Here is a 23478-nt window from a genome sequence, read left to right on the forward strand (position 1 = left end):
AAGCACACCACTACACCCTGCTGATTTTTGTATTTTTAGTAGAGACAGGGTTTCACCATGTTGGCCAGGCTGCAGGCTGGTCTCGAGCTCCTGGCTCAAGTGATCCAACCGCCTCAGCCTCCCAAAGTGTTAGGATTACAGGCATGAGCCACCACGCCCAGCTTCTATCCCTTTTTTTTTTTTTTTTTGAGACAGGGTCTCACTCTGTCACCCAGGCTGGAGTGCAGTGGTGCGACCTCGGCTCACTGCAACCTCTGCCTCCCAGTTCAAGTGATTCTCCTGCCTCAGCCTCCTGAGTAGTAGCTGGGATTACAGGCATGCACCACAATACCGCCTAATTTTTGTATATTTTGTAGAGAGCGTTTTGCCATGTTGGCCGGGCTGGTCTCGAACTCCTGGCCTCAAGTGATCCACTTGCCTTGGCCTTCCAAAGTGCTGGGATTACAGGCATGAGCCACCGTGCCTGGCCTTTCTATCACCTTTCTAAAAGAAATTTCATGAGTGGACCTATAATTTTGTGACACAATAGATGGAGAACATTAAGAGAAAGATAACAGGTGAGAACAGAAAAGAGTAGAATGTTTGAAATAATGTACATGAAGGGGAGTATATAGTGCTATGCACAGGAGGATGCTTGATAAACGACATCAGATAATTCAGAGACCTTTTTTTATTAAATGTGTAAAAAGCAGTTCTCATCTTACAAGCTCAAAATCAGATGAATGTATGAGGGTGTATAATTGTTATATTTATAAACTGTATCACCCAAAAACTCAATGAGGACACAATCTATATGACATTCAACATTTGCATATTTACATGATACTTACTGCAAAGTAAATACAAAATGAACTCCCATCATTTTAGTTCAGAACACAAGTGATATAATTTCAAAACAAAGGCAATTTTTTTCAACAAAAAACAGAAGTCTCCCAAGTACCAATTCACTATTTTGCAGAAAAATATAACACTAATTATAAAAGTTCCATTCCAGTTTAGTCAGTAAGATACGTTGTTTGTTTGTTTGTCTTGTTTTTAGAAACAGGGTCTCATTCTGTCATATGGGCTGGAGTTTAGTGGTGCGATCAGAATTCACTGCAGCCTTGAACTCCTGGACTCAAAGAATCTTCCCACCTCAGCCTCCCAAAGCACTGGGATTACAGGTGTGAGTCATCACAGTCTAGTAAGGTATGTTTTTGTTACTGAAATACAGCTAAAGGTTTGGATTTTAATCACCAAAGAAACAGTACTTCTGGTTTACAATTGACTTTAAAATAGAGGATAGTAATATATATTTATTTTCACATTTTTTTAAATCTTCAAAACTGAAATACAATTCTGAAAGTATTTGTGCCTTGTCATTTGTTCAATAAATTTGATTTGTTTTTAAACAGGTCACAAAAGTTCAATTAACTAACCAGAATTCTGTATCTATTGCCTGTCTACTGGGATTCAGTCTTAAGTCTGACTATATATCAAAAGCAGCAGCTCAGAATTTATTAATCCCAAGAGTTACTGGGTAGCTTTTAAAGTATTTCATTGCTTATAATACAACTCACTAGGTAGATAATCTATACTAGTGACTCGTGACATCAAAATTATCTGGAGAGCTTTTTAAAAAATACATGGGATCCACATCATAACTACACTAAGAATCGAGAATGTCTGCATTTTTTTTAACGTTCCCAGGTGATAATACTATGCAGCCTAGTGTGGGAAACCCCAGCCTACCACTAAGCCTGTGGTTCTCAACTTTTCAGGTGCACTGGAATCACTGGCGAAACTTTAAAAACAAAAAGCAAAGCAAAACAAACAAACAAAACAGATGTGCTTCAGTAAATAGAGAATTGTGTGCAGGAACCAGCATTTTAAACAACCACTGCAGTTGGTCCCAAATGACTCAGAAACACTGTACTACCTTTGTCAGATATCATATTATGATGAGTACATTCAGCAATTTAGGTGACATTGTCTGCAAGCCCTAATGAATCCTGCCCTAGGCAGTTTTAGCAAGTGTTTGAGGGCAACACTCAGCCTTTCAAATAAAATATATTTATATTCTTAAATATTAGGTCAAAGTCAACTGAATTGTGACACCATCATTCATTAAAGAAGGCAAATGCTCTTTCCAACAATTTAAACCTTTAAACAAACCAGTTCTTAGCTTCAACTTAAACCTAATGCTTTCTCCATTGTTAGCCTGATATGTGATCAGAGGTAGTGATTCCATCTTACCAAAAATGTACTGTGGATTATAAAAGATACCATTGATACATCTTCACAGGCTCTGTACAGTCCCTATGTAATGGAGATTGGAGACCAGTTGGATATTAAATAATACTGTAAAACAGTAAACAATACACTCTTGATTTTAAACAATGAAACCTCATATTTCCCTCAAACAATAAATTCTTACATATAATATCCAGAAAAAAATTCTAGAAAACACTAAAGGTATCATGCTGCCTCTTTTGTGAAGCTATTTACTAATTCTTCACCATCCCTGTAATTATCTATAAAGTGGGTAGTTGGTGTACATCATTCCACTTCAAGAAATTTTCTTTTCTTTTTTTTTTTTTTTGAGACAGAGTCTTGCTCTGTCACCAAGGCTGGAGTGCAGTGGCACAATCTTGGCTCACTGCAACCTCTGCCTCCCGGGTTCAAGCGATTCTCCTGCCTCAGCCTCCCAAGTAGCTGGGACTACAGGCGCACGCCACCACACCCAGCTAATTTTTGTATTTCTAGTAGAGATGGGGTTTCACCATGTTGGCCAGGATGGTCTCAATCTTTTGACCATGTGATCCGCCTGCCTCAGCCTCCCAAAGTGTTGGGATTACAGGCATGAGCCACTGCGCCCAGCCTCACTTCAAGAATTTTTTACAAGCACAGAAACTATATCTCAGTGTATGATAACTGTTACTATAATACTACATTGTATTATAAATATACAAGCTCATTTGAGTGTGTGATAGCTCCGCCACCTCCACCAAGCTTTAGGAATATATATAATCTACTGTGAACCCAAAAGCCACAGAAGCAGTGACAACGACGCTAAGAAGCAGAGAGAGTATATGGTTAGTAGAATCTATCTGGCATCTTGCTCACCTGAACTACACCTAAAGTGCTGTTATTTCCCGTGCATGCACTTTTCCATTATGTTCTTCACAAAGGCTCTTTTCCATAAGCCACCATGGCCAGTCCACAAACCAAACTATTTTTAATGTTCAACAGAAAAGAAAGGTAGCAACAAGTTCCTTATTTTTGTTAATTCCTTGTTTCTTATAATAAAGAGTATCACTTCCTCTCACCAAAAAGCTATAGAGCTTCTGATGAAATTCAACTGTTCAAAAGGCTTACCTCTTTTCCAGGGGTAGGTGTGATTAAACAGCTGGCATTTCTTCTTAACAAAGTAATGAAAAGGCAATTACTAAAAAATCAGCATTGTATTATCAGAAAGGCAAGTCATTTCATAAAATAAGAACTGGAGAGTTTTAAATCTGTATTCATTAAGAAGCTAAAAAATTCACACTAATTTTTAACCAATTAGAGTTTTGACTCACAATAATCAAACCACTTTCCAGTTTATAAATAATTCAAGATCAAAATAATAAATTTTAAAATTAAACAAAATTTGAAAAACTTACATATAAATATCAAAAACCAAGCAACATGACGTCTGCTACTTGGAAAAAAGGCATGGAGACACAGTAACACCGGAATAAGGATTTCAACATACGACATAATGGCGTAAGGCACCACCTCAACTTCAGTCTACACTTGAGTCATCATAACCCAAATATGGGACAGGAAAAGGAAACACACAAACACAACTTTTCACGTCCTTTTGGCTGGTCTGGCAGTTAACTGCTTTTCTCTTTCAAACTCCTTCTCTCGTTGCTGCTCCCTTTCCAACTCTTCTTTTTGCCTCTTCTGCTGCAGTTTAAGTGCTCTTTTCTGCGTGAAAAAAAAAATTTAAAAACGAAGAGAGTAATCAGGGGTTAAGGTTTAGCCTAATTTGAAAAAAACAGTGCTCTGCTTTGAGGTAATTCATTCACACTAATAAACTTCATCTTGGACATTTAAATTTGGGATAATTTAAGGTCCCTTTGATTCAAAATTTGTTGCTCCAAACTGTTATTAAATGAGAACTGTAGTCCATATCCAGATAATCTAAGCCTATCAGCCCAGCTATTAGTAAAAATGCTCAGAGTGCAGTTGAAAAAAAAATGACATTTTTAAGGCTGCACACGGTGGCTCATGTCTGTAATCCTAGCACTTAGGGAGGTCGAGGCCAGAGGGCTGCTTGAGCTCAGGCGTTTAAGACCAGCCTCGGAAACGTAGTGAGACCTTGTCTCTAATATTTCTTAAACAATGACATTTTTAAAAACAAAACAGTGTACCATGAATTAATTATGCTATTGTATATGAGGGTATAAAAGCCAAAATATGAATACTGGCCGGGCACAGTGGCTCACGCCTGTAATCTCAACTCTTTGGGAGGCCAAGGCGGGCGTATCACCTGAGGTCAGGAGTTTGAGACCAGCCTGGCCAACATGGTAAAACCCTGTCTCTATTAAAAATACAAAAATTAGGTGGGCGTGGTGGTGGGCACCTGTAATCCCAGCTACCTGGGGAGCTGAGGCAGAAGAATCGCTTCAACCCGGGAGGCAGAGGTTGCAGTGAGCCGAGATTGCACCAATGCACTCCAGCCTGGGTGGCAAGAGCAAAACTCCGCCTCAAAAAAAAAAGAATACTGAAAAAACAAAAACAAAAACAAAAAACCTCTACTTTTGTAAAGAATGTGAAAGAATTTTCAACTCACTTTTAACTTTGATGTTTTTTCATGAAGCATCAGCATCTCTTTTCTTATATTCACCAACTTGGCATGATAGTGTTTAGCCTCAGCAAACTTAACATGGAAAAATAAATGAAAAGTCAAGTTAAAATAGACTAAAATATCAAAATGAATAAATAAGGTAATACATAAATGACAGTTTGTGCTTCCTAAATTGGTCAAAATTTTTACAGCCTTATCTTCACATTTTAATTCCAAAATAAAGATTTCCTATATTGTTTTTGATTTAGTTCAGATTGACAAAAGTGTTACTAAACATAAAACAGACATTTATATTAAGATGGGCACAGACAATATTTTGCTTTAAAAAATATAATTCTAAAATTTCAGATAAGACTAATAATGCTATCAGTTTCATTTAAGAAAAGTAAAACATTCTCTCTGCCTTTACAAGAGAGATTGAGCCAGAACACATGAAACAGTTTAAGTGAAGTGTCTGCCCATAAGGAAAACCCAAGCTGTGGCCACAGAGCCCTGGACAGAGAGAACTGTGGACAAGTTTAATCCCATTCCTTGGGCTCTTTTAGTCAGACTAAGCAGAATGATCTCTGTGAGGACACTTTCCTTCTTGAGGAGTCGTAAGTACAGACTTTACAACTCAGCCAACCTGCATAATCTAAAATGAAGTGTTATGCCAGGAGAAGATGGGAGGATGATGCAAGCCTAGAGATGTCAGAGAGAAGGAGAAAAGCACCCTATTTTCAGACAAGGTTACAGAAAGAGAAGAAATGAAAGAAATGTCAGTAGAGAGATTCACAGCCTTAATGTAGCTGCAAGTGAAGTCATTGTCTGATTAGCTCAGAAGTTACAGTCCCTTTTTACATATCCTGGGCCTTCCAGTTTTCAGTTCCCAGATGATAATAAAAACTACTCTTGACTAAGAGAAGAAAGAAGAGGAAGACTCCATCCTGCCCCTTCAGACTAAAGCAACAGTATTACATCTGCTTGGTTAATTCATTCAACATTTATTCATTCAACAGATATTCCTTCTGTTGCAACAGGATTTCAGTGGGGAACACAAAAGTAGGTCAGTGTAGCCTTGCCCACCTCCCTCACAAGAAACCAGGAACTACCAGGCAGATGACTCTGTATTTACTTCCACAGGCCTCTAATGCCAGAGAATATGAACTTTGTTTTTAATTGTTATAAATGGAAAACATTAGTAAACCATCTTTGTCCAAAGAAAAGTCCATTTTTTGAGGTATGCATGAATGGCTACAGTCATGTAAACCCAGCTTCTTTTCTTCTTAATAGAGATGAGGTCTTGCTACAATGGCCAGGTTGGTCTTAAACTTCAGGCCTCAAGCAATCCTTCTACCTCAGCCTCCCAAAGTGCTGGGATTACAGTCATAAGTCACCGTGCCCTGCCCACAAACAAAACTATTTTTAATGTTCATCAGAAAATAAAGGTAGCAACAAGTTCCTTTTTTGGTTAATTCCTTGTTTCTTATAATACAGAGTATCACTTCCTCTCATCAAAAAGCTATAGAACTTCTGATGAAATTCAACTGTTCAACTATTTATATTGAAAGATATAATTGATCATTCTCAAAGTGTCCACTTCAGCCTACGGCATTAATTTATTATAGCATTATGAATATGCCATATAATTAAATAAAATGCTAATTTAAGAAACCATGTAATTGGTAAAGAGAAATGCACTTTCTTTAAAGAAAAAAATAATGGTACCCTAAAGGTTCTTTACTTCCAGTTCGCTTTTTTTTTTTTTTTTGAGACAGGGTCTCCCTTTGTCACCCAGGCTGGAGTACAGTGGCGCAATCACAGCTCACTTGTGGCCTCGACCTCCTGGGCTCAAGCAATCCTTCCACCTCAGCTTCTGGAATAGCTGGGACTACAGGCATGTGCCACCACGCCCGGCTATTTTTTTAAATTACTTTTTGTAGAGATGGGTTCTCACTATGTAGCTCAGGCTGGTCTTGAACTGCTGGGCTCGAGCAATCCCCCTGCCTCAGCCTCCCAAAGTGCTGGGATTACAGGTATGAGCCACTGTGCCAAGTCTCAGTTCTCTTTTCTAAGTCTTCAGTTACAAGCAGATCTATTCCAAATGCACAAATAAGTTCAATTTCCTACTACAAATTCAACATTTGAAAGATAACAATTCAACACAATAGAAGTTCAATCAAGGTTTCTTGTTAAAAAGACAAATTCTAAACTTAAAATCTAGCTATTGCTAAGATGTCATTAAATTACATCAACTAAATCATACTTACCAAAGCATTAATATCCAACATAGAATGACATTCTTTAAATTTTGAAATCTCTTGTTCCAGTGTGTCTAACAATACAACTTGGTTCTGTCTGAAACAAAAACACACAGCCAAGACAAACTACATATTTAAAGTATCGGGCCATTAAAAGGAATCATATTCATCTTGGTTAATGGTAACAGAAATTAAGTAGGAAATGTATTAACTCTCTAAGGTTTATTTAATATAGAATAAGATTTTTCAAAATAATATCCTAAAGCCACATTCTGATAACTAAATGTATCTTTTATTCTTGCTTCAATTTCTAATAACTAAAATAATCCAATCATTTAAAAGTATTTTATTACTTGTTACTTTTAACAACTCTGTATTATTCTGAAAAAGAAGTTGTTTATAGTATTTTGCCCAAGAAGTTCAATGTTTTATATATCTTAAAATTGCAACATTCCCATAAAGGAAATGAGGAACAATGGTTTTTCAGATTACAGTTGAGAAAGATGCAGTATCAAGGGATAGTAAGTCAAAAAGAATAATTAAGCAGCAAGATGAAAAAAGTATAGGACTGGAAATCATAGCTTTCCCCAGCCAACAGCCAGTTAGTTATATGATCTTAGAAATTCAGTTTATTTCTCTGGCCTAAATCTCCCCATTTACAAAGTGAGAAGGTCAGACCAGATAATTTCTAATGTTTCTCATTACAATTCTGATTCAAAACTCATTGAGGAAGAGAAGCCAACTTCCTTGATATTTCTTTCCACATCAATCAATGTTAGGATCACAGCAATAAGTGACATTAAAAGGGTCACCTACCTGAATATTTTTTTTTTTTTTTTTTTTTTTTTTTGAGACGGAGTCTCGCTCTGTCGCCCAGGCTGGAGTGCAGTGGCGCGATCTCGGCTCACTGCAAGCTCCGCCCCCCGGGGTTCACGCCATTCTCCTGCCTCAGCCTCCCGAGTAGCTGGGACTACAGGCGCCCGCCACCACGCCCGGCTGATTTTTTGTATTTTTAGTAGAGACGGGGTTTCACCATGTTAGCCAGGGTGGTCTCGATCTCCTGACCTCGTGATCCGCCCGCCTTAGCCTCCCAAAGTGCTGGGATTACAGGCGTGAGCCACCGCGCCCGGCCTTCCTACCTGAATATTTTAAAGAATGCTGCAAAGAAAAAATATGATGTGATTTGCTTGTAAAACTGTGCTATCTAGAGAATAATGATTAAAAAAAAGAATAGCAATGAAGAGGCTGAGGGCAATTACAACATCTCTACTATCCAGCACTGAGTCTGGCATACCCTACAGATCATAAATTCGTCTCCTGGCTGGGCACAGTGGTTCATGCCTATAATCCCAGCACTTTGGGAGGCCAAGGAAGGAGGATTGCTTGAAGCCAGGAATTCGAGACCAGCGTGGACAACAAAGCAAGACCCTCTACAAAAACAAAACAAAAAAAAACAAAAAAAAGAGCTGGGTGTGGTGGCACACACCTGCGGTCCCAGCTACTTGGGGGGCTGAGGCAGAAGGATTGCTTGAGCCCAGGAGTTAGAAGCTGCAGTGAGTTATAATCACACCACTGTACTACAGCCTATGTGACAGGGTGAGACCCCGTCTCTACAAAAATAAATAAATAAATAAATAAATAAATAACTTTGTCCCTCCAGCTTGGACTAGAGATCACAGAAAGTGAAATACAGAATGGATGAGAGGAAAACACAGCAAGTCAACCACCCAAGATAAGCAGGACAGCAAAAATAGGCTGTTAGAACTAGAACACAATAGAAGGGGGAAAACAAAAAAAATCAATGAGACAAAAGGTGGTTCTTTAAAAGATCAATAAAATTGATAAACCTCTAGTGAGACCAATCAAGAAAAAGAAAACCCAAAGTATTAGTATTATTCATGAAAGAGCAGTAATCACCACTGATCCCATGACATTAAAAGGATAATAAATGAATACTTTCAACAATTCAGTGCTCATAAATTTGATAATGTGGATGGAATGGACCAATTCTTTGAAAGATACAAACTACCAAAACTTATACAAGGAGAAACAGAAAGTTTATGTAGGCCTGTATTTATTAGACAAATTGAATCAGTAAGTAATAACCTTCCAGAAAAGACGGTACCGGGACCAAACGGCTACACTGGTAATTTTTACCAAACATTTAAGGAAGAAATGATACCAATTCCCCACAGTCTCTTCCAGAAAATACATCAGTCCTTTATCTGCAGTTTTGCTTTCTTCAGTTTGAGGCACCTGCAGTCAACTGCAGCTGTACTATATCATCTCATATCACCACAAGAACGGTGAGCACAGCACAATAAGATATTTTGAGAGACCACATTCGCTTAACTTTTATTATAGTATAACTGCTCTATTTTATTATTAGTTATTGTTGTTAATCTCTTATTATGCCTAACTTATAAACTTTATCATAGGTATGTAAGTATAGGAAAAAACATAGTGTATAAAGGTTGACATCCATAATCTGAAAATCCAAAAGTGTTGTAAAACCTGAAACGTTTGGACAATGAATGACCCACCTGACCTCATGTGATGAGTCACAGTCAAAACTTTGTTTCACACACAAAATCACTTAAAATATTGTATCCACTAGGGGTCTTGGAACATATCCTCCTTTGGATAAAGGGCAACAACTGCAGAAGCAAAAGGAGCACCTCCCACCTCATTCTATGAGGCTAGCATTACCCTAAAGCCAAACCAGATAAAGATATTACAAGAAAGAAAAACTATAGACCAGTATATCTCATGAACATCGATATAAAACTCAACAAAATATTAGCAAATTGAATCCAACAATGTGTAAAAAGAATTACCACAACCAAGTAAAATTTCTTCCAAATACGCAAAGCTGGTTCAATATTCAAAAATTCAATCAATGTAATCTACCACATCAACAGGCTAAAGAAGAAAAATTATATGGTCCTATCAATTGATGTAGAAAAAGCATTTGACAAAATCCAGCATCTATTCATGACTATAAACCATCAACAAACTAAGAAGAGAGAGGATCTCCCTCAACTTAATAAGGAATACCTTGAAAAACCTGCAGCTAACATTTAGGGTGAGAAACTACATAATTTTCTCCTAAAACTAGAACAAGCTGTGTCCCCTCTCACAACTCCTATTCAACATCATACTTTAAGTCCAAGCTAATACAGTAAGACAAGAAAAAGAAATAAAAGGTATACAAATTGAGAAGAAAGAAATAATACTGTCTTTGTTCCCATATGATTTCCTATGTGGAAATTCCCAAAGATTCAACAAGAAACCTCCTGAAACTAATAGGCAAGTATAGTAAGATTTCAGGATACAAGGTTAATATACAGAAGTCAATTTCTTTCCTATGTACCAGCAATGAATTTGAAATTTAAAAAACAATACCATTTATAGTAGCTCCCCATCCCCATTGAAATACTGTGGCACAAATATAACAAAATATGTACAGGATCTATATGCAAAAAGTATAAAACTCTAATGAAAAATATCAAAGAAAATCTAAATAATAGAGAGACACTCCAAGTATATAGATTAAAAGATTCAACTGTTGTTGTTCAGATAGTGTCTCACTCTGTCACCCAAGCTGGACTGCAGTGGCATGATCATAGTTCACTGCAGCCTCAAACTCCTGGTTTAAGGGATCCTCTGCCTCAGCCTCCCAAGTAGCTATGACTACAGGTGCACACCACCATGCCAGGCTGACTTTTTAAATTTTTTTGTAGAGACAGGGTTTCATTACATTACCCAGGCTGGTCTCCAATTCCTGGCCTCAAGGGATCCTTCTGCCCCAGGCTCCCAAAGTGCTTGGATCACCAGCATCAACCACCACACCCAGCCCTTCAATATTTTTTAAGATGCAAATTATTCCCAACTTGATCTAAGGATTCAATGCAATCCCAATCAAAATCCCAGCAAGTTATTGTATAGATATCAACAAACTGTTTTAAAGTTCATACGGAAAGGCAAAGACATAGAAGAGCCAATACAATATTGAAGAACAAAACTGGAAGATTCACAGCACCCAATTTCAATACTTATAATAAAGCTACAGAAATCTGGCCAGGCACAGTGACTCACTCCTGTAATCCCAGCACTTTGGGAGCCTGAGGTGGGGGATCACCTGAGGTCAGGAGTTCAAGATCAGCCTGGCCAACATGGTGAAACCCCATCTCTACAAAAAATACAAAAATTAGCTGGGCATGGTGGTGCGCACCTATAATCCCAGCTACTTGGGAAGCTGAGGTGCAAGAATCATTTAAACCTGAGAGGCAGAGGTTGCAGTGAGCTGAGATCGTGCCACTGCATTCCAGCCTGGGCAAGAGTGAGACCCTGTCTCAAAAAAAAAACAAACAACAACAACAACAACAAAAAGCTACAGAAATCAAGACAGCATGGTACTGGCAAAAGAACAGACATACTGATCAATGGAGCAGAATAGAAAACCCTTAAATAAACCTATACAAAAACAATAAACTTCTCTTTGACAAAGGTACAAAGGTAATGCAGTGGAGAAAGGATAGTTTTTTCAACAAATGGTGGCCAGGTACAGTGGCTCACACCGGTAATCCCAGCACTCCAGGAGGCCAAGGCAGGAGGATCACTTGAGCCTAGGAATTCAAGACCAGCCAGGGCAATATGGTGAAACCCCACCTCTACAAAAAATACAAAAATCAACCAGGTGTGGTGGTGTGCGCCTGTGGTCCCAGCTACTTGGGAGGCTGAGATGGAAGGATCACTTGAGCCCAGAAAATGGAGGCTGCAGTGAGCTAAGGCTGTGCCACTGCACTCCAGCCTAGGCAACAGAGTGAGACCCTGTCTCAAACAACAACAACAACAACAATAAATGGTGCTGAAGCAACTGCATATCCATGCGCAAAGAAATGCATCTATTAATAGACACAGACCTTACAAGCCTCCATAAAAATTAACTCAGAATAGGCCAGGCGCGGTGGCTCACACCTGGAATCCCAGCACTTTGGGAGGCCAAGGCAGGCGGATCACCTGAGGTCCAAGACCAGCCTGAACAACATGGAGAAACCCCGTCTCTACTAAAAGTACAAAAATTAGACAGGCGTGGTGGTGCGTGCCTGTAATCCCAGCTACTCAGGAGGCTGGGGCAGGAGAATCGCTTGAACCCAGGAGGCAGACGTTGTGGTGAGCCGAGATCGTGCCATTGCACTACAGCCTGGGCAACAAGAGTGAAACTCCATCTCAAAACAAACAAACAAAAAAATTAACTCAAAATAAATCATAGGTCTAAATGTAAAATGCAAAATTAGAACTTCTAGAAGAAAACACAGGAGAAAATCTAGGTGACCTCGGTTTGGTGATGAGTTTTTAGATATATTACCAAAAGCACAATTCATAAAAGAAAAAACTGATTCTATTTTTTCTTATTTATTAAATAAATTTATTAAAATTAAAAACTCCTGCTCTGCAAAAGACACTGTAAAGAGAGTAATAAGACAAACCACAGTCTTGGAGAAAATATTTGCAAAACATATAAAGGACTCATATCAAAAATATACAAAGAACTCTTAAAACTCAACAATAAGAAAAACAATCCAATTTTAAAATGAGCAAAAGATCTGAACAGACACCTGTTATCTAACAAAGAATTTGTCTGATCTTTGTCCCAGGTTTCTGGCACAGAGCTTCTAAAATCCTTGGAATTTTCCAAGGGACAGAAGTGTCTTTGTTATCCATGAGCTCCTTGGATCACACCTGAGTTTACCCTAATAAAGTGACTCATGATGGGCCCCTAGAGCTTCAAGATGGGAGGCTAATGAAAAATAACAAAGAAAGAACATCTAAATAATAGAGACATTCCAAGTACATAGATTAAAAGACTAAAATTTTGTTGTTGAGATAGAGCTTGGGTCACTCTGTCACCCAGGCTAGGGCACAGTGGCATGACCATGGTTCACTGCAGCCTCGAACACCAAGCTGCTGAACACACTGATATGCCGGCAGCGGGGGTTTCCTCTCACTGGGAGAGGAAACAAAAGTTTTGTGTTCAGGAACCTCCCAGGCACTACCCTGTGTGTCTCTGCATTGGCCCATCCTGATCTGTACCCTTTATAATACAACTGTAATTTTAATTATAGTGCTTTCCTGACCTGTAAGTCTGGCCACTCTCAAAGAAGGTTCCAGAGAATGCGGCTGGGCACAGTGGCTCACACCTGTAATCCTAGAACTTTTGGGAGGCCAAGGTGGGCAGATCACTTGAGGTCAGGAGTTCAAAACCAGCCTGGCCAACATGGTGAAACCCGTCTTTACTAAAAATACAAAAAAAAATAGCTGGGAGGAGTGGTGCGAGCTTGTAATCCCATCTACTTGGGAGGCTGAGGCAGGAGAATCTCTTGAACCCAGGAGGTGGAGGTTGCAGTGAGCTGAGCTCCCACCACTGCCCTCCAACCTGGGTGACAGAATGAGACTCAGTCGCAAAAAAAAAGGAGAAAGTGCCAGAGAATACAGTGGGGCAGAAAAGATGACTCAACTTCATTTCCTTGAAGCTTTGTATAATTTAGAGTAAATATGCTGACAATGTTTGTGAAGCCTTAATGCAGTGTCTGAGGAATGATTATCTGAGAGAAAAGCTACTTCCTTACAAGTTCCAAGTGTGAATTATCTCGAAGGGAGCTCCATGGAGGCCACTGACAACTGCACCTCTGTGGCTACTTTAGGGGCCTGGATCCCAGAACCTTGTTTTTTCAGTTTCCAATGTTCTTAAAATGATAAATACATATAAATGAATATTTATAACCTTTCTTATATATAAAGCTAAATTTTTTTCTTGGTCTTCCTTACTCATTGTTAGCTACAAAATAAACTTAATCCCTACCTACCACTACCTTCTCCTTTACTTCTCTGTGGACCTGTTTCTATAATGGTGAAGAGGCTTTACCAAAGGTTTGATGGCAGAGCCAGGACTAGAATCCAGGTGCCTCTCAGTCCAGTACTCTTTCCCCTATATCTTTATTAATAGTGAAATTTGTGGAGAGATGGGGAAAAGAGGAGGAAATACTCTCTTTTCCTTTCTCTGAAATTTGTTTACCTTTCCTTAACAGTCAAGAAGCATATTAACTACTAATGCATCATATTCAATAGTTAATTCTACTACTACCTGTGTAATCTTTTTCAAATTACTTGACTTCTCTGAGCCTCAGTTTCCTCAATTGTAAATGAGGATAATACTAGATACTTCATAAAGTTGGTGTCAGGAGTAACTGAGATATGTTAAAGTGTTGGGCATATAGTACATACAATAACAAACAGTAGCTAATTTTACTATCATCGTCAAAATAATCATTGTTGTCTGGGTGCCTAGGAAGATAAGTAGGGGCTATTCAAAACACTAAATTTTAGACAATATCATCATCAATTAAACTCTGCAATTAAAACTTGATTCCCAGCTTCCTGCAAGTATTTTTCAGATATGTTTGCTTGCAGAGTTTCTTACCTTCCTTCAGTCTATCACACCTCATACAACAAGGATTGACTGGCATCAAAATCTAAGGTATATCACGCACTAGGGATAAAAAAAAATCTTGTTTGGGATTAGCACAAAACTGAGAAGGTTGCCAACTCCCTAACTATAGTAGTATACATGTAGTCTTAGAATAACTCAGTACCACTTTTTTTTTTTTTTTTCGGAGACAGAGTCTCGCTCTGTCACCTGGGCTGGAGTACAGTGGCGCAGATCTCAACTCACCACAAACAGCCCCCTGGGTTCAAGCGATTCTCCTGCCTCAGCCTCCCAAGTAGCTGGGGCTACAGGTGCACACCACCACGCCCAGCTAATTTTTTGTATTTTTAGTAGAGACAGGGTTTCGCCAGGGTGGTCTCAAACTCCCCACCTCAAGTGATCCGCCAGCCTCAGCCTCCCAAAGTGCTGGGATTACAGGTGTAAGCCACCGCACCCAGCCTCAGTACCACTTTTATATGCATTTAGCACCTTAACACTAAGGATTATAACATTACGTATAATTATAAAATAAGCACAATTATTATTCCTCTTCTTTTGCCCTAATAAAGGCCTCTTAAGTAAGTTTTCAAAGGGTAGGTCTCAGAGCAGCAGCAGTTTGTACCCAGTATAAAGCTGACCACCACAGAAAGAAATAACAGACAGGCCAGCCTGGGCTATCCAGAGAGGTCCCCACCCAGGAGAAGGCAGAGGCTGAGTCTGTTGCCTGTGGATGGGAGCTGATAAAGCCAGAGTATATGTTTTTGTATACTGATCCCACTCTATGGGTTCTGTTCTAACTTAAACTGTTTTCTTAACATATCCTCCAATCTTCACTTACTAGTAAAGTTATCTACTGGGAATGAAACAGATCATCTCAGAAAAGATACTTACAGATCTCTGGCAACTCATTTGAACTAGCAACTGAAAACAAGCGTGACTTTTATGGAGGCAATTTTTCAACTCCACTCAGAAACAGGTGTATATCCACCTGAACAATCCTCAGTAGGCAATACTTTCATAAAATAATAATAAACGCCAAACCTAATCACAGAGTCAAGGTAAGATTTAGGAGTACTTGTCCCAGGTTTCTGGCACAGAGCTAGAAGGAACACCCTAGGAGTATTCATTTCACTTTTTACATTTAGAATACTATGCACTCCTCTATTCCCATCTGCTATCAATAAAGATATAGACATACTCAATTATAATTGCACGTTAAAAAATATGATGTCTTAACACAGTATACAATTATACAAATTCTAACTCCACCACAGAGGAAATGAGTGTATATCTGGTTTTTTATTAGCTTACGTGAGTTCCTGCAGCGCTTGTTTCGATCTCTGCAGATCTGGCAAATAGTGAGAAAGCAATCCTTCTGCCAGCTGCTCCACAGCCTTGTCTTCTATGGTCAAGTCCTCTATCAACCCTTCATCTGGAGAAGTGTCACTTAAACCTGTCCCCAGCAAAAATCAAATTTAGGAACCTTTTATTTATTTTATTTTATTTTTTTAGGCTGGTCAACTGAAGCAGTGGGATTAGAGAAGGAACAAAGAAATCTGTAACTGGTTGTGAACAGTTAGTTGTAAACACCACTGCACTCTGACCAGCCGGAACCTTTCAAACTTACACAGCTAATAAAAGGAGGTTGGGGAGTGGCAGGTAGAAAGGAGCCCACAAATGGGGTTGAGAGCATACACACTCTCCCAACCACAGGTAGCCTTCTTTTCTTTATAAACTTTTACCTCTGAGCTTCCTCTAAAAAATGAGTTATGAATGTTCAAAAAATGTTTTTAAGTTACTACTATAAGGTAAAGTCTATGATAAATGAAAATTAACATACAACAAGTTCTGTATCTTTATATATTTTTCAGGGCAGAGGACTTATAGTTTTCACTGGATTATCAAAGGAGTCTGAGGGCCAGGGGCAGTGGCTCACACCTGTAATCCTAGCACTTTGGGAAGCCAAGGTGGGAGAATTGCTCGAGCCCAGAATGGCTGGCTGGGCACGGGTGGCACACACCTGTGGTCCCAGCTATTCAGGAGGCTGAGGTGGGAGGATAACTTGAGCCCAGAAGTTCATGGCTGCAGCGAGCTATGATCACACCACTGCACTCCAGCCTGGGCAGCGGAGCGAGACCCTGTCTCAAAAAAATAAATAAATATAAAAATAAAAATAAAATAAAGGAGCCTGAGGCCAAAATGTGGGTAATGGTCACTGAACTAAAGTATTCTTGCTTTCAAAAGCATGAAGAAATTATATAAACAAAAATGCAATGCCTAAAAAAAAGTACGTTTTCAATTCTATGGAAACAAAAATATAGGTCAACATTGATTTTGCATATAGTTTGATATGTTATTTACATGTAAAAGGGGGGTTGTTGTGTTACTTGTAAGGGAGGAGAAGAGGGATTTTCTAAGAATTTCTTCTCTCTTAAGATTCAGCAACTTAATTTACCATAGAAAATAGTGTATAATCATTGTCTTGTGTATAAATCTAGACCTGATGCTGGGATCAATGCCTCATCACTTTCCTTTGAATAATAAAAGTGTAAGCATTGTGCCAGGTATTCAAAAACATCTAAGATGAATAACTATCAATCACCATTCCTGCCAAGAAAAATACAATTTCTAAATAGGGTTTAATGGTTTGTAAGATGGAATCACTGATTTATAATCAGAGAAAAAAAAGTAAGATGGTCACTTTACTAAAATTATACACTAAAATTATGATTAATATTAAACTCTGAAACATCTCTCTTCAATTATAGTCGTAACCATCAGTAACATCAAATTAGATCACTCTATAGAATAGTTATCACAACACATTGCTTGTGACACATTTCTAAGTATAATTTGTGCCACAGATTTAAATTTTGGCAAAATTGAGAAAAACAGTCTTGGCACAGTGGCTCATGCCTGTAATCCCAGCACTCTGGGAGGCTGAGGTGGGCAGATCACTTGAGGTCAGGAGTTTGAGACCAGTCTGGCCAACATGGTGAAACTCCATCTCTACTAAAAATACAAAAATTTCCCGGGCGTAGTGTTGTATGTCTGTAAGCTCAGCTACTCGAGAGGCTAAGACACAAGAATTGCTTGAACCTGGGAGGTGGAGGCTGCAGCGTGCCAAGATTGTGCCACTACACTCCAGCCTGGGCGACAGAGCAACTCTGCCTCAAAAAAAAAAAAAAAAAAAAGAAAGATTGAGGAAAACAACATGCTATCATATTCCAAGTAAGCTTTTTGAAAATCAAAATAAAATTATATAATTTTTATTTTAACCCTAAGAAACACATGAACAAACTTTGGACTTCTCAAAGTTGCAAGGCAACATTCAAATAGGTAAGAGCTAACTAGAAACTGAAGAACTCCACATATAAAATAAAAATACAAAAACCAAAAAAAGAAAAAAAATATATAGAGAGAAAGACAGAGAAAAGTGAAGCACTTAGGGATATTAATGTACCAATTGTATAGGAAGTGAATAAATTATATCCACCAATTATGCCATTGCTTAAGGCTTGATTACAATTAACAATGCGATCAGCAACTTTAAATATTAATAAATATAGAAAACAATTTTCTTAATGTTTTATGATAGGAACACCCCAAAAAAGGGCATTTCAACTTTAAGGAATAAGAACTAATTCACTTCACTTAACAATATATACACACATTTTAACTCACAAACCCTCCTCCCACCCCAATGTTCTGGTTAATTATCAGATGAGTCTCAGTTACTCATTTTTTGTTTGTTTGTTTTGTTTTGTTTTTCTCTCTTTTACCCTCTGCTTCCAATGGTTAAGAAGTCACTCATGTTTTTATATATATTTAATTACTAAGTTCAAGGTGCTTTATTGTGGGAGAGTAAAGAAGAAGAAAGGGAGGGTCCTTACTCTATTCATACAAGAAAGGTTTGCTGAACATCTATGTTATGTGCCAGGTTCTGAGGTTACAACAATAAATAAGCCAAGTCCCCTTCCCTGGAAGGGCACAATACGAGGAATCACAGAATATGAGAAGTGAGGAATCACAGAAAATGAGAAACAGAAAATATTATGGAAATTCAGGGGAGAGTGACTTTCATTAGGGAAGTCTAAGAAAAATTCCGAAAGGAAGTGTGGACATTGAGCTAAGGCTCAAAGAATGCATGGAGTTTTCATTTCTCTTTGTCTATTTGAGTGTTACTCACTGTAAAAACTTAAAACACTACAGAGGGAGGCACAAACTGAAAAGTAAAAATACTCTTTCCTACCCTCTAACTCCAGCATGAGCTACTCTGGAGTTTCTCACAGAGCCTTCCAGAAATTGTCTTTGCGTACCTATGCATATATTATTTTTATCACAAACGAAATATTTCTCATACCATTCTGCAAGTCTTAAAACATGTATCTTAGGTATCTTTCCATACCAACATATAGGGATCTACTACATTATTTTTAACAGAATAGAATTCTACCATAGTTTGTTTAACCAGTCCCCCATAGATGGATTATTTAGGTTATTTTCACTTTTTGCTATTTCAAACAATGCTGCAGTGAGCTTCCTTGCTTATCTGCATATTTGTGTCACTTTCTGTAGGATAAATTCTTAGAAATAGACTGTTGGGACAAGGAGTTTACGCATTTTTTAAACAGACATTGCCAAACTGCCCTCCTAAGAAATTGGCACCAATTTGCACTCCCACCAACAATCTGTGAGGACTATTTCCAAATGGGGAAGAAATCTATGGCAGGAGTGGAATGGATGCAATATGGATAAAGAAAGCAGCATGAGGAAAGGCTGGAATACAGTAAAGGATTCTTCCGGAGAGGCATGGGGCATATGCAACATAGCAGTAGTGAGCTTTAAGACCATGTGGAAGGCCAGTAAGGGCCTCCAAATGCCAAGTTAATGGTTTGGACCTTTGTTAATAAGTAACGAGGAGCTATTTAAAGTTTCTGAGGTCAGGAATGACATGACTGAAGCTTTATCTTGGGACAGTAGTGTGATAGTAGTGGGACAGATGCGTTGAAAGAGTAAGACTGGAGGTGAACTAGCCTTTCAACGGCTGTTTTAAGGGTGAAATTACAAGGAGATGGAATTGTATAGGAGAATCCCCTAGAGGTGGAAGGAGAGAGACAGGAAAAAGTCCAAAGCAATTTCAAAGTTTCAAGTAAGAGTGACCTACCACCATTAACAGGATGAGACATGTTTTCATTTATGTACATGCCTTACGTGAGATTAGTGCAAAACAGCCACGTCAAAGTATCCAGCTAGCAGATGGAGAAGCAAACAAGAGTTAAGAGAGGGGCCCAAGTTTCAAATACATACAAGGAAGTCATATTTATAGAAGGGACTTATGAAAGTGTGAAGAGATCCTTGAGGAAAAGCATGAACAGGAAAGTGCTGAGAGCACTATTTGGGGGTAACCCCTACATTTCTGAAACAGGAGGTAAAAGAAAAAGCATATCCAAGGAGCCCTGCAGCCTTTCTCATCTAGGGCCTCAACTGAACCACAGAACACAGAAAATGCTCTGAGTGACCATTTTCTCAGTTCTCCCAAGGATGGTACATAAATAGCACCATTTTGGGTGCACAGCAAGTTAATTCATTCCATTCAATGGATGCCTTAGGGCATTAGAGCTTAAATCCCTCCTGGACCTCGGTCGAGAAGACTGCTGCAGGAATAGGGATGAAGTAATATCACCAAGCTGACCAAGCATTTCATGTGTGGTCAATATTATAGGATACGTCACCTCTCTGAATTATAAGCTGATCAACTTTCTGGTAAATCCATCCCCCACCACTGCCGTATGACAAATAACCAATGACGTACCGGAGTCAACACACAAACTCAGAATGGCTTCACCATCAACCGCCTCCAATTGCACCTCAATACAAAGCTTCTCCTCGGGACTTCACTTCCGCCCATTGCGCTGGGCAGAGGGGCCGGCGAGGTTCCCCATTGCTGCACTCGGGGCAGAGACCGGGGGCCGCAGCTGCTAAAAGCCGCTTACTCCCCCAGGGTTTCTCCGGAGTCCTACCCACTCAGGTCCCCGCCCCTCACACCCAGCCCGGGCCGCGCTTCCCACCCGACAGTACGTACCAGGCGTCGGCTCCCCGGCCTCCAGGCAGTAGGGTGGCCGTGTCAGGGCCCCGTCCGGAGACGACGGCCCAGGGACACTCATGTCCCTCCAGCTGGGAACAGAGGGAAGGGGCAAACGTGTGGCTCGTCAGAAGCAAGAAGGAGGCACCTAACGACTCCAGTGGCTGGCCGGACAGAAGAGATTGTCGCACCCGGAAGTGACGGAGGCGAAAAACTGCAGGCTTCGGTCACGCGCTCGAGAGTTGGCTCTGCCCCATGGCGTTGTGGTGACCCCGCGCTGATATCGTCGTCTGGCCGCGGACACAGTGTCAGCGGACTCAGCATTGCGGGGCTCGAGTCCCTGCGATCCGATTGGTGGGAGCTGGGGGAGGACGGTGGCGGGTTTGGGCTGCTCACGGGGTGGGTCACGAAGACCGGAAGAGCGTTGTCTTTGTTGGACGCGGGGGAGCCGTCAGGCTTTGTTCACCGAAGCTAGGGAGAAAACAGGACTTTCAGCCCTCACGAGGCACAGCTTTTTAGTGTTGTCTCCGTGTTGAGGGAAAACTTTAAGAACAGGGAGTGCTCGCTTTCCCTGCAATTTGGACCGTTAAAAAATTAGATGCCTAGGTCTCTGCGAGCCTCAGCCTAGCTAACTAGGGTTTTGCCACTTTTCCGGGCTCCCCTTGTTAAGTGTAGATGAAAGATTTAAGCCCTCCGTTGCAGCAGCTACTGAACAAATTCGGCCAAGTTATCAGAAACTGCACTAGCTGAGATCCTGCGGAATGATCTCATGAATTCTGTTGGAAAACACTTAGAAAAAGGCATAGGCAGCTTTGGACCAAAGAAAACGATTTAGCTCTGCCATCTCTAGCTTACACCCTCTCATCTCAACTGTAATGGTGGCCTCCCCAATTATGCCTGTTCAGTTTTCTCAGCTGCAACCAAAGCTTATTTCAAAAAAATAAGAATTTGAAAGCCTCAGAAACTTGCACTGGCTCCCCATTGCCCTTATCAGTGCGTTCACACCCTTTCCTCTTTGGGCCTCTTTTCCTCTTAGTATTAGCTCCTCCTTATTACCTATGGTAGGCAGAATAATAGCCCCTCAAAGATGTCCACAGCCTAAACACCAGAAGCTGTGAATATGTTAGCTTGCATAGGAAATGGGAATTAAGGTTGTTAATTATCTGGTGTTGAAATAGATTATCCTGGAATCGCTTTAACCAGGGAGTCAGAGGTTGCAGTGAGCTGAGCAGCTCCACTGCACTCCAGCCGGGGCGACAGGGCGAGACTCCATCTCAAAAAAAAACATTATCCTGGAGTGTACCAGTGGGCTGATTGTAATCATAAGGGCCTCCAAAACTGCAAAAGAGAGTCAAGAGTGACAAGTAACTATGAAGAATGATTAGAGAGATACAACATTGTTGGCTTTGAATATAGATGAAGGGAGCCTCCAGCATTGTGGGTGACCTCCAGAAGCTGGAACTGATAAGGAAACATTCCCCTGAAGCCTCTCTAATGCTCTGATGACACCTTGATTTTATCCTCGTGCGATCAATGTTGGACTTCTGACCAACAGAACTGTGAAATAATCTGTCTTAAGTTTGTGATAACATTATAACACCAATAATAATGTAGTACCCTTCAAGACATTCTTTATTCCATGTGATCATTCTCCTAAAACTATGCCCTTTCATGTCTGCAGTGCTCTTGCTTATACTTCAACCTGAAATATTCTATCCTTTTGTAAACCAAAAATAAAATTATAAACCCCACAACTGACTGATGGACCCCTTGCCCCCCACCTCTTGGCCAAGGGCATTCCAAAGTAAACCTGAAAATCTAGTTTTTCCATCATCTAGATGGAAGTGGGGATGGGGGATTAGTCCAGGGGTGGGTCGGACATGCCTCATTATACCCTCCTCCCTTTGGAATTCAGGCTCAGCTGAACAGCATTCACGTGAAAACAGATCTTAAGACTGCCAGAACAGACTTTTTCTAGCTTTTCTGGAACTTTATTTTTGACACCAAGCCAGCCTGACTCTAGTATAGCATCACGACAGATAGCAGGCCCTGAAAGAAATTGAATTATTTAACCCCAAAATATATTCCTTTGACATATTTTTAAATGGCCCTGCAAAGCTGTATCTTGTGGGGGAAAACCTACAGTCTGTAGAAAAAGCCCTGTTCCTTTCCAGGTGTTTTCCCTTACCCAGGAGAGAATTAACCAAGTCTAGCACCTTTTTTGGTCTGATAAGAGCTCTACCTGAGGCTTCATCTGCATGATAAAACCTTGATCTCTGCCAGGCGCAGTGGCTCACCCCTGTAACCCCAGCACTTTGGGAGACCAAGGCAGGTGCATCACCTGAGGTCAGGAGTTCAAGACTAGCCTGACCAACATGGAGAAACCCCCGTCTCTAACAAAAATACAAAATTAGCCAGACGTGGTGGTCCATGCCTGTAATCCTAGCTACTTGGGAGGCTGGGGCAGGAGAATTGCTTGAACCCAGGAGGCGGAGGTTGTGGTGAGCCAAGATCACACCACTGCACTCCAGCCTGGGCAACAAGAATGAAACTGTCTCAAAAAAAAAAAAAACCTTGGTCTTAGGCCGGGTGTGGTGGCTTACGCCTGTAATCCCAGCACTTTGGGAGGCCGAGGCAGGCAGATCACCTGAGGTCAAGAGTTCGTGACCACCCTGGCCAACATGGTGACTAAAACCCTGTCTCTACTAAAACTACAAAAAAAAAAAAAAAAAAAAAGCCAGGCATGCTGGCGGCTGCCTGTAATCCCAGCTTCTCAGGAGGCTGAGGCAGGAGGATCACTTGAACCTGGGAGGCAGAGGTTCCAGTG

The 23478-nt window shown here is 40.1% G+C and overlaps 1 protein-coding gene across 1 annotated transcript; it reads right to left on the reverse strand.

The window, feature by feature from the left end:
* Positions 1–655: 655 nt before the first annotated feature.
* BLOC1S6 (biogenesis of lysosomal organelles complex 1 subunit 6) lies at positions 656–21922 on the reverse strand. Its single transcript, XM_055279004.2, has 5 exons — positions 20652–21922; positions 15878–16019; positions 7087–7174; positions 4823–4909; positions 656–3954 (listed from the first exon to the last, which is right to left on the reverse strand). The coding sequence occupies exons 1-5, from the start codon at positions 20731–20733 to the stop codon at positions 3835–3837; spliced, it is 519 nt and encodes a 172-aa protein (XP_055134979.1). The 5' UTR covers positions 20734–21922; the 3' UTR covers positions 656–3834.
* Between the last annotated feature and the right edge of the window lie 1556 nt (positions 21923–23478).

The sequence above is a fragment of the Symphalangus syndactylus genome, chromosome 5 (assembly GCF_028878055.3).
Source record: "Symphalangus syndactylus isolate Jambi chromosome 5, NHGRI_mSymSyn1-v2.1_pri, whole genome shotgun sequence".
Lineage (NCBI taxonomy): Eukaryota > Metazoa > Chordata > Mammalia > Primates > Hylobatidae > Symphalangus > Symphalangus syndactylus.